Source organism: Rhinolophus ferrumequinum, chromosome 5, assembly GCF_004115265.2.
Source record: "Rhinolophus ferrumequinum isolate MPI-CBG mRhiFer1 chromosome 5, mRhiFer1_v1.p, whole genome shotgun sequence".
Taxonomy (NCBI): domain Eukaryota; kingdom Metazoa; phylum Chordata; class Mammalia; order Chiroptera; family Rhinolophidae; genus Rhinolophus; species Rhinolophus ferrumequinum.
In genome coordinates this window covers 32204148-32223052 of record NC_046288.1, presented here as the reverse complement: position 1 = coordinate 32223052, position 18905 = coordinate 32204148, and the positions used below count along the sequence as shown (strand labels likewise).

Sequence of the window (18905 nt, the reverse complement as noted above, 5' to 3'; positions counted from 1 at the left end):
TAACGGCGCAGGTAATTTAAACATTTACTGGTCACTTATGTAAAATTTACTGGTTATTAAATCCTGTTTTGTAACACTGTACAGATCAAATGAGAGCGTGTACTGCTTTGCCTGTAACGAGGACTTAGTAAGGATTCATTTCATTATTATTGTTTTATTATTACTATTTAACATTTTTCGATAATAATAACATAGCTCCCCACTTGGTGTAACTTTCTTGAGGTGGTTCTGTAGACATCTGCAGGTTATTTGGGACTCTGGGCACTGTATCCTCTCCGACCCTCTCTCCACCAACATGGGACATTCTTATTGAGCAGGTCCCTATAACATGGCCGTGCTGGCCAGGTTGTTTTTCCTTCAGAAGGGACAAGTGCAACATTTCAGGTCTGAAAAGCCTTCACTGTAAAGGTAATTATCTTCCTTCTTTGTGTCCCTGCCACCTTGCACAGGGCTCAAATACATGTTTATTGAATATTAGGAGAGGTAGTAATGTAAATCAAAAGAATGACTCTGAAGATGGACTATCAGACACTATCATAGGGAGGAACAGAGAGAAAATCTTCAGAGGTATGTATTCCTCAGATAATACTACAGAATATCAGCTTAATTTTTCCACATAAGGTCCATCCAGCTGTCCTCCTTCATCACTACAGAAAACTGAGTGTGGGTAGAGAATGCCCAGTGTGGGGGTGCTGGTCAGAAGTATGGCAGAGGAGGAAAGAGCCTAGACCTCGTAGGAAATGAAAGGAGACAGTATAGTGTACATGACAGGAGGCCAGATCCCAGGTGCAGAGGTATGAGAACTGTACCTCATACAGAACCAAGGGGCCTAAAAGGTAACTCTTGGGAGCAGTACAGCAGGCTGTGTCTTAGTCAACTTGGGCTCATATAACAAAATAACATGGATGAGGTGATTTAAACAATAGACATTTGTTTCTGACCGTTCTGAAGGCTGGGAAGTCTGAGGTCAAGGTGCCAGCATGGCTGGGTTCTGGTGCGAGCTCTCTTCCTGGCTTGTAGACAGCTACCTTCTTGCTGTGTTCTCCCAGTGCAGGGAAGGAGGGAGGGAGGGAGAGAGAGAGTAGGGGGAGAGAGAGAGAGAGAAAGAGAGAGGGAGAGAGAGAGAGAGAACAATCTCTCTGGTCTCTTCTTATAAGGGCACTAATCTTATTATGAGGATCCCACCCTCATCACCTCATCTGAACCTAAATACCTCCCAAACACCCACCTGGAAATATTATCACATTGGGGTACAGTAGGGCTTCAACACATGAATTTTGGGGGGACACAATTGATTCCATAGTAGTCTGCATACATTGAGTTGGAATCCTGATCTTCATTTCATAGCTGGGATTTTGGGGAAATTATTCAACCTCACTCTGCCTCAGTTTCCCCATCGGTAAAGCAAAATAGAAATAGTTCCTACCTCAGGGTGCTGTTGTGAGAAGCGAACAAATAGAGTTGAAGAGTTTGGAACAGTGTCTGCAGCATATCAGGTGTGAGATACAGTGTAAGTTACTTTTATTATTAATTATTATTACCCAGAGCAGTGAGGGCAAACAAAGACACTTCATTAGGGAGAAGCCAAGATCTGCACTTGGACCTAAACTGAGCACTCACCTTAGCCAGCTCAACATTTACCAGTGGCCTCAAGAGTTGGCAGCAGATGACCTGGAACCAGCCTAGGTGCCAAAGCGTGCCCAGTGCCATCACATCCAGTCTCCTGGGTAGGGGATCAGGCTTCTCTGCCACCACCTGGGCATGCCTGGTATTTCCCGCCTCTCTCAACTGCCACCTTTTCCTTAGCATCTCTCTCTCTCTCTCTCTCTCTCTCTCTCTCTCTCTCTCTCTCTCTCTCTCATTTTCTCACTTCTCAGGGGAAAATCTTTAACGGTTCTTGGCAGCTATTCTTTGGTAGCGAAAGAACCCTATTCTGTCCTCAGGGTGCCTGCCCAGGACTAGCAGCTGTCAAGGGGCTGACATTCACCCTGGTTCTTCCTCTGCTTCAATCCCCAAAGAAGGGACAAGCAGGAAGGCCACTGGAACAGGAAATGCTTGGGGGAAAGACCCACCCCCAAGGCAGGAAGTCCAGACAGTACTATGGTCTTTTTAAGCTCCCAGATTCTGTTTAGCTTGGTTCTCCCTCTTTTTCCCAGGCCTATCAGACCCAGCACCTCCTTTTAAGTACAAATCTTTTATAATGCTTGTGTGAGTCTTCAGTAATGAAATGCAGAGATAAAACCATAAACCTATACACTTACCTTCAAAAACTAACAATGTTCCAACAGTTCTATAGAGAAGAACGAAAGAGATTGCGATGTATTATGAAACAATAGATATTTCAATATGTAGATCCTCAGGCATGACTCTGTTAGAAGACATGGTGTTTGTCAGCTCCTTGAGCTTCTAGTAAAATCACCAGGAATACAACAGGCACAAATGCAAGTGGGAAGAATGGTCATGGACAAGGTGATTTTCCAACCCTTGAGAAAAGTCCAAATAAATCATAGTTCAATTTTGCCTGGATCTACCTGCAAACCACAGCGCTAGGCTGTTTCTAGAAAAGCACTGCGTAAATGATAAAATAGTGACACATGTCCATTATCCTGTCCAACTCCAATGGGCCAAATAAGAAACGGGCCTGGAGATCTGAATCACTCAGAAAGAATCAACTGGAGTCAAATAGACATTCAACCCCAGCCCTACCATCTACTTTGGTGTGACCTTGGGTAAGTTATTAACCTTTCTAAACCTTCCTCATTTATAAAATGGGCATAAAATACCCACCGGATGCAGTTACCGTAAGGATTAAATGAAATAATGTGTGTAAAGCATTTTACACAGGGATTAAACCAAAAAACCTCTCAAAAAATGATTTGGGGATGACAGGTAGGCAAGAAATAGTGTAGGGGAGGAAAAAAATCTTTTCCCTCTGCCTCTAATAGGTTCTTCTTCTGGGGTCCTGTAAATTAGACCTGCAAAAGACACTAACCTGGGAAAAACAAATGGAAGTCTATTAACGAGTGCATCGCACATGTACACATGGGCGTACCCAGCGATGAGTGACCGGGACGAATGGTTAGAACTTGGGCTCATAAACCATTTTAAGCTACAACAAAGGAAAAGATGTTTGGGGTTTCTGGGCTGGAGAAGGCAAGTTATGGGATAATGACCAGGGAAAGAATGGTTTGTTTAGTAAGACTTCATTTAGTAAGACTCAGTACGCAGATTCAAGGTAATGCCTTCTCTATTAATAAGAGTTGTTAAGAGTCTCCTCTTTCCTGGCAGGGAGAGGGAGACACCTTTCACGAATGGAAATTTCCCTTACACAAAGAAAACCTAGGCCCTGTTTTCAGAACTTTTCCTGCATCAGCTGGTTCTCAAAGGCCTTAGCTCAAATTAATTCAGATGCCGAAGAGGCTTATCTTGGGGTGGCATATTCTGGTACCCTTCAGTAGTCAACAAATATTCACATCAGAGCTCTTCAGATGGTTCCTGCTTCCAAAGGACTGACCTGCAGGGTCTCGCCAACACCCAGAAGGACAAGTCCAGCTGGAAAGCTGCCCTCTGTGTTCTTGGCTGCTGTGTTTGTAGCTGGTGAGTTGTAGAAGCAACAGCTGACACTTGGTCAGTCTGACTGAGCACTTTACACACCACACTCAAGAACCAGGCCCCTGACTCACAGGCCTCAGTGGTCTCCAGTGGCTCCTGGAGGAGGCTGCAGAGTCACCCACCACACTGCTGAGTCCGGATCCCTGGAAAATACCACCAGGGCCTCTGCGGATGGCGAATTAAATGTATTCACCATTTCACAGTGGGCTGGGGTGAGGCAGGTTAAGAAGCAGCCAGGGTGGTGTCAAGCTAACCAGAGCCAGATTTTCTAGGACCCATATGACGATTAGTTATTGCTGCATGAGGCATTTTGGTTTTGATTTTAAAAGATCCATCTTTTAACCTAGACAGCTGGGCAAGGCTCTGCTCCTGTCAAACTCATCTTGCGTTGTTTCAGTTTATGGAATCGCTCAGCCAATATTTCATGAGTAACAACTGTGAGTAAGGATTAAAGCAGGGAAAGCAGAAATCTACTCCTTTTATTTAATCTCTGAAAATAGACTAAATTTTTTGACAGCCAGGCCTTTGTTTTATTTACCTTTATATCTATTTGGTGCCCAGCTCAGACTGTGGTAGCAACAAGAAATGCTAAACACACGGAGGGCTACCTGTGTTCCGTGCACTACTTTAAGTGTTTCGTATCCACTACCTCATTCAAATTTAATAACCACCCTTGAAATAGCTTTTAATATTATCCCTATTTTATAGATGAGGAAAATGAGGCAGACAAAAAAAGTCAAATAATTTGCCTCAGGTCACACAGCTAGCAAGAGTCGAACCCAGCCTGCTCTAGTAACTGTGCTCTGCTGCTTCCATGGCACGCAGTTGGTGTGAAATGAATCAAGGAAGGACTGAATGACCAAGATATCCTGTCCCTATATACATACATTTATTTATATGAATTACAAAGTGTCACTTGTACTTTCAGTACCTCAGTATGGCCCAGTGTGTGAGTCTGCTGGTCTTTCTCCATGGAGTTCTTACACTTCAGATGGTAAGTAATTCTGTTGCTTTCCCACTTCTTCCCCTTGCAGGATTTCTAGATTTACAGAGAGGAACAGTCACGTACTGCTGGGTCTACAGAGCATCCGGATTTCTGATACTCCGGAGAGAAGATTAATTATGTCAATCAGCCCCCTCCACCCACCCCCCGCCCGCCAACATTCTCACACCATTTCATATCCATTGCCTCTCTCAAGAAAGGATGTACATTCATTTTTGGTACAATTAAGGTGACTAAAAGTAACTTAGGAGTTAGTAAATTTTCAGAAATGATGTTTAAGTTATTGACTCTACTTCCTTTCAAGAGGGTGAGAGGGAGTCTAAATTGAATAAGGGCGAGGCCCTTCTGCGCAAGAATATCCACAAAACACATTCTACCTAGGAAAGTATTTAGGTTTCAGGTTTTGTTTTCTGTTGCTGAGAGAACAGCTCACAGGCACAGAGGAAGAGGAAGAGGAGAATCTAAGTTTCTGGCTCAGTCTTCACCATGCTGATGTTCTCTTTGACTGAAATATTTTTTCCTTCCATCCCTCCTCCTCCTCCAACACCCCTTAATACTTAGTCTTCCCTCAGAGTGCAACTTAAATATTACTTCCCTGACCCCCCTTCCCGACTCCCACCTAAAGTTAAATCATCCCGCATATGCTCAGGCCACCTCCTGCAGTCCTTTGTACCCTGCTAACAGTCCTGAGTAATTCATAGTGGATTTAGTTGTTTGGAGTATGTTTTCCCTGCCAGCACTGCCATTCCCAAGGACAGGGACTCTATCCGCCTTGCTCAATACAAGTGCTCAATACACGTGTGAGGTATGAATGTTGAGTGAACTTCCCATTTTCGATGACTGTGTCCAAACACTTTGGGAGCAGGGTGAATCCTCATCCTGTGCCCAGTCGGCCTTCGCCTTCAGTGGAACCTCTCCCAGAAGCGCTGGCCTTTTAAGGCGCATTAGCATAGCAGGAAGTGGGCCTTTTCTGAATACAGAAGAAGTCCCCACTGCATAGCTCACTAGGTCCGTGTCACCTCGGGCAAGCCCCCAAGTCTCATCTCGTCATTTATAAAATGGGTTGTTGTGAGAATCAAATAAGTGAATAACATACATGACAGTGACTTATGCTCTCTAAGGCACTTAGAGATGTTGCTCTTTGTGGGGGTTCTGAATGGCGTAAACCAAGGCCCACTCAAAGACTGAAGCTCCCAGGGCAGAACTTCAGGTACGCTGCAACCAGGTAGGTAAGAATTGGGTGACAAGAAAGGGTTTTCTCAGTGCCTACCCCCCCATCACACCGAATTGGTGGTCACTAACATACGAGGCCTATCTCAAAGAAAACATCCTGAGAACAAAGACACCATAAGAAAAAATTATGAAAGACTTTGCAATTAATGATGTTCTGGCTGATGCATTTATCCCCCTACCTTCGTCTTTGATTATTTTAGAACTCTGGAGGGATAAAGTTAACTTGTATAAAACTGATAGTAAAGTAATTAAATCCTGGGCATGGAAATACACACTGTGTTTGGTAGGATGCATTGATTATCATCTCGTGGTACTGACCAGTTTTGTCAGTTTTGCACTATTTGTAAATTCATTTTGGCATTCTGTATCTGAGTATAAATGTGTGGTATTTTGAGCTCTCTTTTAAAACTGTTGTAACATCTTTCCTGTTCCCTCATTAATTAATGAGTTAAATATAATCCTTGACACCTGTTCCTTTTATGTGTGTATAAACACATGATTACATTCTCTTATTAGAAATATTTTTTAATGGTGCAGAGTAGAATAAAACACAGATCCCGCTCCTCTTTTTGGTAGATGAAGAAAGAAGGGGTAAGTGGTAGAAAAGTTGCAATTGGATAGTTCAGCATTTCCTATGTCATGGCTTCAGTCACTAAGCCCTCACTAGTGCCAGGTCTGGGCTCAGCATTTCATTCTAGTTGGACACAGGGAGTTTCAAAAGGAAGTGCTTTAGGGACACCACATAGAGTCTAAGGACGTGGTGAGGACCAGGGTTATCGGACATGCTCCATGCCACGGTCTTCAGCTCTGTTGGGGGTCATTGTGCCCCTTTGAGGATCTGTGAAAACCCTGGATCTGCCACCCACACACATACATTTTGCATGCAATTTCAAATAGATCCTTTAGAAGTCTGTGCCCTTCTAGATTCAGGACTGTTGCCCTGTGGAAAGGCCAATTACTGTCCACTTCCCTACAGGTGAAACACAAAGAAATTCTGCTCAGGTCAACACAAGTCACAGTGTCCTGGCTGACAGATCAGGCCCTGTCTTCCCGGCCTCCAGCCAGCTTCTTCCCTCTCTCTGAGTGTCAAAAGTGAGGTATCTTAGAGTAGCCTGGTCGGTAGAAATTCTGCATGAGATGCCCCTCATTCAGATTAGAGGAAGAGAGGGAGAAACAAGAGAGGCAGCGGTGGTGAATGGAGCGTCCATTGATGTTCTCTTTCTTGTGATGCTAGGATATCAAGGCAATGTCAGAATATCAAATATTGTTATTTTCCCCCACTCCTAGAATCCAGAAAATAGCAAACTTCAGTGTAACTCTGAATTGAAATATCTTTCCAATTTCTTGTTCTTTACACAAACCACCTACAATATCTATGTCCTTTTGTCATTTATATATAATGAGCATTTTGTATTGATGAAGTAAAAGATAAATTATTAATACATATATTGTATACATGACCTTGTGCCATCTTCTTTCCTTTTTAAAAAATCATAACTATTTAGAATGACATCCTATTCTGTTTTAATCTCTGGCACTGGATATGAAGCATTTATAGTACCAAATATATGATTTCCTCTAGGAAACAGAGCTATAGCAATTGTGTGTTTTCTCCTTGTTTGTGGTTCTGCGTCATTTTCTTCTCCCCTACATACACAGACACTTTCTTTTCTGCTTTTAAATCGTTTCCAGCTACCACCGCATTCTTAGAAAAACAGCTTTCGGGGTCTTGACAACTGGGACACTCCTCAGTGAAAATGCAATCACGGCCTCATAGAATATTACAGTTGGAAAGGGACTTGGAAATCATGTTTGCAATGTTCTGCTACCAAGGACTCCTTCTTTTGCATTTTAGCTACAACCAACTCTCCCTCTCCCAGAGGTTTGATGTTTTAAGAATCCTCTCTACTAACTGCATTTTGAATCTTTCATTAATTTTCTTCATTCTTCTTAATCAAATAATCTCTTATTGGACATGTTTGGTTAGATTACTGGAACTGACCTTAAAGGACTCCTCAGTTATATTCATCAATATCTGCATCAATCCATAGCCAGAGTTTCTGATTGTCAAGAGATCAAATAAGCACACACAAAAGCCCACAAGACAACACCTCTCCCCCTTCTTCCCACCACTGTCACAACCAAAAAAGTTGCTTAACTTCGAACTTCAGCTTAGCATCACTTAGGCGGGGGCAAATGAACCTAAGCCTGAACACCCTCCCGGGGCTGTCACAGTACTGCAGTAGGTAGATGGTATTTACAGGGGCCCTAAGTTATCAATAAAATGCAAATTGTGTTTAGTATGCTCTAGTTAAGATAACCTGGAAGCGTGGAACACTTACAGATATTTCCAAACACATTCAAAAATGTCTAACCATTGGTGCGTATATGAGTCTGTAATCTAGACAAGTCATTTACGATTACTTTATTTCCTAAGAGTTCAGAGACCGGTGTTTTTATACTTTACTTCGAGAGTATGACTGGAGTATGCCAACTCTTGTTTTTTGGAAAGGAAACAACAGACCGGAAGAAAACTGGGATTCTAAGACAATGTCATTCTTCTTTTATAGAAAGGGGTGCTTGGTTTGTCAGATGAGAGCAGTGACAGCAGTCCTGGGTACAGAAAAAGCTACTACATCTTTCAGATGCTGGTAAGTCAATAGCATATTGCCTTTCCTAAAAAAGAAATTAAGGTACCTTGGATCAGGGTTTCTCAACAGTGACACTATTGATTTGGGGGCCTGATAATTCTTTGTCCTTGGGTGGTCCTGTGCATTGTAGTATGTTTAGCAGTATCCCTGGCTGTCCCCTCCAGGTGCTGACAGCCCTCCTACCCCCACGTATGATAACCAACAATGTCTCCAGACATTGCCAAATGCCCCCTGGGGGGCAAAATTGCCCCTGGTTTAGAACCCTTGCTTTAGATAATTTACAAAAGAAGTCCAAATTTGAATTGTAGAAATTTAGTACAGTGATATTTGCGGGACTGGTAAAATTTGATAGTGTCTGAATTCTTTAAAACTCTTGTTTACTGAACCCAAATAGAAATGTTTTAATTCAGTGAGAACAGTCTTTTTTTTTTTTTTCATGTAAAATACCTCTGTCATACTAGAGAACTTGAGTATTGGCCTAAGTTTAGAAGACATAAAGTTGAAACTAACCACTTGAATTCAATACCATCCTGAAGGAAATCCTGAGACTAAAATAGTACCCACTACCAACAGAAAATCAGTCATTTAGGTCATAATGACTAGGATGTTTGTTGGCTCTAATTCCTGCCTAAAAAGTTCAGTGTCCCCCTTAACACAGCCGACAGAACTTGGGCTCAAAAACAAACGCTTTGACTTACTCACATTTGCCTGTGGTACTCACCTATTCTATCAGGTATATGACCTATGATGATAAGTAGGTCACCAGAGGCAAGAAGGATGTAAAACTAGGCCAAATGAAAGGACATTGATCGGTCCTGGGGTATATGTAATATGGCACAGTTGTGCTAAAATGATTTTTTTGTTGAACACATCCTACCATTGTGTCACGCCGATGATAAAGGGAGGAAATAAAACAAAAGGACAGAAAATATCTAGCCCATCTGAACTGGTTAGTCAAAGCACCAGCATGGAAATGACTCAGGTGGGGGGTGGTAGTGACCAGGATGCAACAGGGGTCTGAGGACACTTTAGGACCTTTCCACTTGGCTACATTGCTGTGGACCCATCCCCACAATTCATTTCCCTGCGCTCTAAGTTGGCATCTGAGAGGACAGTGGCATTCAAGATGTAGGCAAATCAGGCAAAAGCCAAACCCGTTTCTTAGTTTAGCCCAACTTCAACCACACCTACCTGTCACTCCAGCGTTAGGATCCCCCTTTATTTTATCTTCTGCAGGAGTCACATGTGCACAGTCTCCCCTTCCCTGCTAACCCCCACCCCCACCCCCTGCTCTTTCATGCCCAAACTGTCAATTAGCATGGGGTCAACTGTGTATTCCAGCCAGGAAGTGCTTTCTCTAATTTGGTCTCTCCATCCTTCTACTTACAGCAAATTCAAAGACTGAAAGGGAAACCAGAGAATGCTTTTGACAGGAAGGCAGCCGACTTGCTAGCTATGCGGACTTCCAGTGTGTTTGGAGTGCCAGATATAATTAGACCAACTGTCAACACGGCAGCATGCTTCCAGCTTCCGCCAGTGCCTGTCATTCCTAGACAAAGTGCACCCGCTCGGACTCCTCCCATCCTGGGGAACACAGCTCTGAGCGGGCCTGTCCTCACACTCGCTACCCAGCCCAAGGTATCGGACAGAAATGGAGTGACCTCTGTACCTGGGAGCCTGGGGACCTACTTTAGCGTGTCAGCCAGGTTTTCCCCAATACCCCAAGTTCTGACTACTCCAGGATTGCCCACAAAGGGAGCACTTCACAGCACCAGCTTCCCCACTTCCTTCACAACTAAGGAGCCCCGAGGAGACATGTAAGCTGAGGTGCTTAGTGCCCCCTTCTCTTGGGAGGAGACTCAGACCTACATCTGCCAGGCCCTGGAATAATCACCCCAGTGATGTATCTTGTGAATCTGACTATTTTTATTATGGGATTCATCTCAATCACCCACTCCTCTAGAAATGAACTTCATCCATAAAGAAGCTTCACAGACTCAGAAAAGTGATGTTGGCATGTGCCCTACAACTTTCAGGTAATTTTCCACTGTTACCTAAAAATAAAAGAGCACAACTTCTAAATCATCTCTGAACTATGATTTAAAAAAAAAAAAAAAAAAGAAGAAGCCAATTTGAGGCAAAATTGGGAAGCCATAGGAATGTGCCATCTGTTGCTCTGTCCTCTTTTAGTTTTGCATTTTTCCTGCTCTAGGGATTGGAATCTCCTATTCTCCAATTATTTCTACCACATCTGGAAGGTTTCTGATGTTGGCCAAGTATACTTTTCGTTCCTACAGTACACGCCAGACTATTGAGATAATCCTGATGCCATTCAGTGGTTTCCAACACTTGAGCTATAGACTCCAGAGTTGACCGAGATAGCCCAGAATGTAACAAACAGAGTAATTCTAACTTGGAAAGTTCATAGAGGAAAACACTCAGAAAGAGTCTGTTTTAGCAGAAAATTTTAAAAACACACAAGTTTTCTTCACAGTTAAAAATGTTCTGTTCCAAGTGGAAATAACTGTATTGACAAAGCGTCTTCAGAGAGTGCATTGGTAGAGATGATACTGGAAGAGTGACCACAGGTTAGAAACTAAAACTATAGCCAACTAGGCAGACAACTGTTACTGAAAAACCTCAGCTACTGTTCAATCTGATACAGAACGACTGACAGAGACTCACTCCAAGATTTTAGTGGTGTCATGTGTGCAGCAAATGAAATGAAGGAATTAGAACCGACTCAAACGGAGGAGGTTAGTGGACTTAATGAAACTCTGTAGGGAAAGTAAAGTCCTGACTGGTAGTTTCTGCCATGACATCACTAAACATGGGTCTGGGAGGGATGTACAGTAAAATGTGCACAATTAAGTAGTGTTTCCCCCATGCAGATAGATACAATGGGCATAACTCTCCTCAAGAGCAGAGATAATATTAAGATACAGTAAAATAATTAGGAAGTGATGAGCTACTCTATTACCTTTGTTTTTAATATAATTTATTTAAATGTAAGTTTATGTAATCCAGTTTTTAATAATGGTCATGTTTAAAAACCGGCCCACAAAATCCCAAAGAAATTAATAAACAGCTCCAGTGCACCATTAAGCATGAAGGTTAAATCAGAAGACAAAAAGAAGCAGACACAGGGAAATTTGCAGTATCAGAACGAGTATATCATTGTATTTCTAGACATAGCACTGAAACATTAAGTTGTGAAATGAAAGGAGAAATAGAAATCCTGGTGATTACAATTGTAAAGTACCACAGGGACTTTTCCACACTGTATTGCATGTGGGAAAGCACGTGTATTAATAAAGAATGCAGAAGAAGAAAGGAAAAGGAAATCCTCACACTGGGGCTGTCATCACCAACTCATGTGCTAGCACGGGATGGAGAAACAGAAGAAAAGGAAGAGAACTACAGCTGGGCAAACACAGAGCAACCCAAGAGATGTAACATGGCCCTTCTCTGGTTTGGAATAATACTTTGTTCTACAGAGTCTAGACATCACAAAAGGTCTTGCTGTAAGAAAGAAAACTTAGAAATCAAGTTAGCTCATTTGCTTTATAGACTTGCTGACTTTCAAGGGCGATTAGAAAAAACATTTTCAAAATCAAAGCTAAGAAGCTGGGGGAACAATGACTTTCACGTTGTTCTTACACTACAATCTTTTACTCTGGAAAAAAGAAGTTTAGCATTTGAAGGGGGTCAAGATATGGCACAATCAAAATATGACACTTTGGCTTGAGGATTATTTTGAGCTGAAGGCAATTGATAATCAACAGCTATAGGAAGAATTCATTGCCTAAAAATAGGGCGTAAATTTCCCTTTGTGAAGGTGCCCCCATAGTGTTCCAGGAAGAGAAGAGCACTCTTATCAGAGACTGAGAGCTGACACTGAAATGAGTTTGCAAAAACAGAATTTAGTAAAATAACGCTTATCGTTCATTTGTTCTCCTATAAATTTCCTAGTCACCCCTCCATAATTTACCATCCTTTGAACCCCAAATCCCCTTTCCTTTGTTAGATGGTATATAAGCCCCCAAGTCTAGTCACTTCTTCAAGTTTCACTTTTCTGTAAACTCCTATGCACATAAAAAAGTTAATAAATCTGTATTCCTTTTTTCCTGGTAATCTGTTTTTTTGTCAGTTAAATTCACAGACCACATTCACTAAGCTTAAGAGTGAGAGGAAACATTCTCCTTCTCTGCACATTAGAGGTAATTTGGCAGCTATTCAAAGGCATTTACTGTGCTTACTTGAGAGCAGATGCACAGCCCATCACTAATATCCATTCTTTTTCCATGACAGACATCAATTGAATAGGATACCTTTTCCCACTTAACAAAATGTGGGCTCATGATCCCAACCCAGTACAGCAATTTGTCATACAAGGTGAAACCTATTAGCCAACCCTGGCTAAGGCAAGTCATCTAGAAGACTTGAAGAAATAAAGACCTACTTAAAAAATGAAAACTGAAAAAAATTTCATGTGGCTATAAGAAACATAAAGAAATCATCTAATCTACTACTATAGAAAGCAATCAGCTGCTTAAAGTCAAACTTACGGCTGCAGGGAATTCAAAACCAAAAGTTACTGCTGCACTAATTGCCAAAATTTTTATCTAATACCCAAGGGCTTGGAAAAGATCCGAATGGTTATTTTATCTCCATTATAGGCAATTTGATGAGCAAGCAATTAGCAGTAGGCTCAGCTTCCGTGCTTGTGCCCAACAGGAAACATTTATATTTCAAGCCTTTAAAAAAAATCACCATCATTGAGACACAGTCAATAGATAATTGGTGAGGCTAATGCAGTAATAAATGCTGAATAGAGAAGACTTCCTCGTCTGTAATTCCTTAATAACAGGAATAAAGTTCAGTGTACAGATGTCTATAACACAAAAATCTTCCAAGGTCATTCTCTATTGTAATGTCTTTTTGACAATGAGTACAGCTTTTTATTCATATAAACTTACTCTTTCCACACAATTTGATTATATTTTAATTTAATCGATTTGGGCAATTTCAGTTATACAAAATAGGAAGGATAGAAAATAGACACCATCAAATATATGGTGATGAAAGGAGAACTGACTCTGGGTGGCGAACACAAAATGTGATTTTCAGATGATGAAATACAGAATTGTACACCTGAAATCTATGTAACTTTACTAACAATGGTCATCCCAATAAACTTTAATTAAAAAAAAAAGAAAAAAAAGAAAATAGAGACCAAAGACCCAAATTTTTAAGGTTTTTAAAAATATAATAAATGATAAAGAATCAGATTACTTACAAGCTGATCAGAAGTCCTACAACTAAGGACAAACAGAAAAGCCACTGGGAGACTGGTAGTAGGGGCGGAGACAAGGAATGGGCTTGTCTCACATGTACGTGTAACAGTTAAAAATCAGGAAAGGTGTACTGGCTGTGGAGATTCCCCCTGAGGAATGAGGTGTCCCAGTCCAACACCGGGCTCCCCAGCCCAGGGTTCCAGTGCCAGGAAGAGAAGTCCCCATAACTTCTGGCTGTGAAAATCAGTGGACATCGTGGCTGAGTGAGATGGAGTCCCAGGCATTCCTTTTAAAGGGCCTGCACATGGACTTACTCACTGATGGACTCACTCACTCTGAGCTCCAGCACTGGGGCAGCAGCTCGAAAAGTGCCAAGAACATATGGGGAGGAACTGAATTGTGTAGCTCAATGCAAAAGCTGGAGGGGCAGCTTTCTTCCAGACAGAAGTGCTGGCAGAATCCATTGTTCCCCCTCACCCAGAGTGCAGATGCAGGCAGGCTCCATATCTGAGTTTCCATCAATCTGGATAACACCATTCACCTCACCTGAGACCCTGCCCTACCCAACTTGTGGGCCCACCCAAGCCACTTCCTGTGGCTTTTCCACACAAATGGCCTGTCTTGGCTCATGCTGTGGACTTTCCTAAAATCTCTTAAAGAGTCACAAACCCCAAACAAGCAAAATTTGGCCTTGGCGTGCCCTGTACCTCTTGCTAAGCAGTCCCATGCCTGGCATTGTTGGTAGTCAGCTTCAGTTCACAGCTTAATGTCTCCAAGGCACCTCCAAGCTCAGTGCAGGTTGTGGCCATCTGCAGATTGCTTTGTGACTTGTTCCACGTGGCCTCAGGCAGGGTACAGGCTGGGGTTGAACTTGGCCTGTGGCGAGGCCCCTCCCAGGAGGCCCTGGGTCTAGTATGCCTGGTAGCCAGCTTCAGATCAAGCCAGAGCTCTACCCAGCTGCCTCCACAGACAACACACCCAAAGGGTAGGCAGACTGGGCAGGCACCAGAGCCCTGCTAAAGTGAATTCTGCTCTGTAGAGTCAACCCTTGCAGGACATTTCTTCCACTATAGTCACAGTTAGTCCTCAAAACCAATCATTCCAAGGGTCATTCCCTCCGATTGACAGGCAAACAGCAACCAGGGCTCAACTACAACAGGACAGCACACACAACCTGCAAAAGGGACACACCCGGACAGCCAAGCTCAAGTGACCAGGGAGACTGCACCACTGGGCCCGACAGGACACCTACTACATAAGGCCAGTCTACTTAGACTGGGAGACATAGAAGCTCTACCTGATACATAGAAACAAACACAGAGAGGCAGCCAAACTGGGGAGACAAAGAAACATGTCCCAAATAAAAGACTAGAACAAAGCTCCAGAAAAAAAGAAAACCCAAAAAAAACTAAACCAAATGGAGACAAGCAATTTACCTGATGCAGAGTTCAAAACACTGGTTATAAGGATGCTCAATGACCTCAGGGAGAACTTCAATGAAGAGACAGGAAACATAAGAATGGAGATAGGAAAAAAAAGTCAGAAATGGAAATTACAATAACTGAAATAAAGAATCCATTAGGTACTAGATCCAACATTGTGGAGTAGATAATCACTGTGCCTGCATCCTTCTGTGAACACATTAAAATTACAATTAAATTATATAACAACTTGAAGAACCATCTGAAGTCTAGCAGAACAGAAGTCCTATAACTGAAAATATAAAGAAGCCACATTGACACTGGTAGGAGGGCTGGAGATATGGAAGAAGCCCCAAACCCCCATGTGGTGGTTGAGAATCAAGAGGGGTGTCTTGGCTGTGGAGGTTCCCCCTGGAGGAGCAAGCATCCCAGCCCCACACCAGGTTCCCCAGCCCAGAGTACTGGTGCTAGCAAGAGGAGCTCCCACAACATCTGGCTGTGAAAAACAGTGGGTATTCCAAGAAATTAGGTGGATGGAAGACTGTGGGAAACCCTGTCGTAAGCAGCTTGTATACACTTACTCACTTGCAGGCACGCACCTTGGGCTCCAGCAGAGGGACGGTGACTTGGGGGACCTCAGAGACATATGGGGGCCAGACTGAATGGAGGACAGTCAGCATTTTCCCAGGGAGGGGTATTCTTCCTGTGCAGCCAGCAGGCAGGTGCCATCTTTCCCATGTTGATCCCGCCCACAGGCGACATATGAATCAGACTGGCCTGGTGAGGTCCGCTGTTCCACCCTGCTTACTCAGCTGGGACTCTGCCCCACCCAACTTGCATACATAGCCGGAGGCACTTACTCCAAGAGCAGCCAGTCCCTCCAGCATTGTAGTTTTTCTTGGAAAACTATCAGAGTTCACGGGGCCCCAAGGGGGTGGCAACTGGCCTCAGTGTGCTCTGAGACTTTTGTTGATTAACTCCAGGCTCTGGAATGGCACCAAACCAGAGTCTACGTTAACCTGGTGACCACAACTCTTCCCACTGTAGTGACTCCCTGAGACCTTGCCTCACCCAACTCGCATACTGAGGCTTTATCGGGGCTGAAACTTAAGGGAACTGGCAGGTGGCAGCAGGCCACTGGGAGTAGCAGTTCTGGCTTTTTGAGGAGCTACCTCAGGTCTGGTGCTGGTGGCCGCCATCCTTAGTTCTCAATATGGCTTCTCCCACACTCCTCCAAATTTAGTACAGGCAGTGAACAACTGTGGATCCCTTTGTAGCTCCTACCAGGTAGCCCATGGACAGTCACAGACAGTGGCTGACCTGGGCCTGCACTGCAGCCCCTCCCAAGAGGCCCCAGAAGCAACATACTTGGAGGTTGGCTTCAGACCATAGCAGAGCACCGCCCAATTAGCCCCACAAGCGGCACACACAAATGGTGGTCTCAACAGGCAACAGAGCCCACTGGGGCAAATCCCAGTCAGTGGGGTAAGCCTCCTACACAGCAGCCTGTAAGCTGTGGACGTGGCCAAACCCCACAGGCAGTCAGCCTGAGGATCAATCCCACCCATTTATGTGTCAATAGCAATCAAGGCTCAACTATAACAGAAGAGCGTATACATTCCACACAAGGGACACTCCTTGAGCACCCGGCACAGCGGACCAGGGAGACTATACCATTGGGTCTCAAAGGACACCTACTACATAATGTCACCCGGTCAAGACTGGGAGACATAACAGATCTACATAATACAGAGAAACAAACACATAGAGGCAGCCAAAATGAGGAAACAAAGAAATGTGTCCCAAATGAAAGAACAGGAGAAAAATCCAGAAAAAGAATGAAACGGAGGCAAGCAACCTATCAGAGACAGAGTTCAAAACAATGGTTATAAGGATGCTCAAGAAACTTAGTGAGAACTTCAACAAAGAGATAACAAGCATAAAAAAGGGCATAGAAACCATACAAAAGAACCAGGCAGAAGTGAAGAATATAATAACTGAAATGAAGAATACCATGGAAGAAATCACCAGCAGACTAGATGTAAGTTAAATACAGGTCAGAAGGGTTTATAAAATGTTGTAAAAGATCTTGCCACAACAATTGAAAATCACTTCTTTAAAAAAAAAATTCCTTCCTAAATGGCTTATCTGTATTACACATACACACACACACACACACACACACGAGAGAAAACTTAAAAACTCAAAAAGAAGGAAACTCTGGAAACAAATGAACATAATAAATACTCATTTAAAAAATTCAAGGATCCCTCAAGTTTATTAAGTGGCATTTTATCCCACAGGAAAATTTTTGACTTAGGAAACATAAAGATAGTGGACAGCAAACAAAAATGAGCAATACAGACCAATACTACTCCGTAACTAAGATGGGAAATTATTTATTTCCACATTAACAAAGATTAAACACTAAACCAGAGAAAAATACTCATTATGATCACAACAGATTTATCATGAATAAGCACTTGCTGGATAACGTAAGAAAAATTTTAGCCTATTACTATCAATTGCACAAAATGTCATGTTAATTAGCTTCTTATAAGGGCATTCCTTTGAACATTTTGGAAGACAAGGCAATTTGAAGGAAACTTCCTTTGCATAACTAATGTTCCATATAAGTGACACATAAAACCAAGTAATTAAAGTTCCTTGGCTTTTGCAGTGAAGACAGAAACAAGACACGGTTGCCCCTGACCTTTTCGTAAAGGCTCATCATTATAACGCCAGGGATGGTTGGGAGAAATCATCCCAGACCACTCCTCAGGATGATCCGTGACGCTGGACCTTCATGAAGGGGTGCTCTACTGCCACCCATTGCATGGATGCAGGCTCTTACCATTTTTAGTTTCAGCCTTCAAAAGCAATCACACAAGATTATTTGGTTAATAATCCCTAATGCTGTTAACTCTGTAATAACTCAAAGCAGATAACAAGATCTTTGAAACAATGGGACACAATTTCTCAGATTTTTAAAATGTGATAATGAACAAGTAAATAGAATTCCTTTCAGTGAGTATTTATGGAATTCCCACTATATGCCGTGCATTGATCTAGGCACTGGGAGTCAGTGACGAACCAGACAACTGTCCTGACCTCATGGCGCTTCCAGGAAGAGAGACACAAACAAACAAAGATCTGTGGACAGTGCGTGGTGCTATGAAGTGGATGAAGCAGTGTGATAGGCTGGAGGCTGCTGGGGGGGTGGGTGGCAGGCTCATCTCCCCGTCCCTGGCTCATTCCCACCCCATCTTGTCTCTGCTTCATTCTGCTCTGCCGATGAACCTTCTGCACCTCTTGGTCTCCCACAGTTCACAGCTTCCTGGTTTAGGAACCTGAAAAAGATTACAAATTCCTGGAGGGAGAATTTGGCCCTTGTTGGGTCAGGGGTGCAACCCCTAGTCCATTCAATTATAGCAAAGACAGAAACATTTTCAAAAGGAAAGACATAGTTTACTTACAAAGAGTACAAGGGAACAGGCTTCCCAAATTAAAAGAAAAAAAAAATCCACACAAGTATTTAAAAGGAAATAAACTCAAATTACAAGATTATAATGGTAAGATTAGTCTGTTTATGGTGGGAAAATAGTAACTTTCCCACATAATTATCAGTTTCACAAAGGTCATGATGTGTCTTTAGATATCAGCATAGCAAAAATCAGGGATAAAATTA

At 42.8% G+C, this 18905-nt stretch overlaps 1 protein-coding gene across 1 annotated transcript; it reads left to right on the top strand.

Annotated features, from left to right (window-relative positions):
* Nucleotides 1–4549: 4549 nt before the first annotated feature.
* LOC117022083 (uncharacterized) lies at nucleotides 4550–18571 on the top strand. The gene is made up of 5 exons (XM_033105755.1): nucleotides 4550–4606; nucleotides 8419–8499; nucleotides 9889–10316; nucleotides 11165–11255; nucleotides 18290–18571. The coding sequence occupies exons 1-5, from the start codon at nucleotides 4550–4552 to the stop codon at nucleotides 18569–18571; spliced, it is 939 nt and encodes a 312-aa protein (XP_032961646.1).
* Nucleotides 18572–18905: the final 334 nt, after the last annotated feature.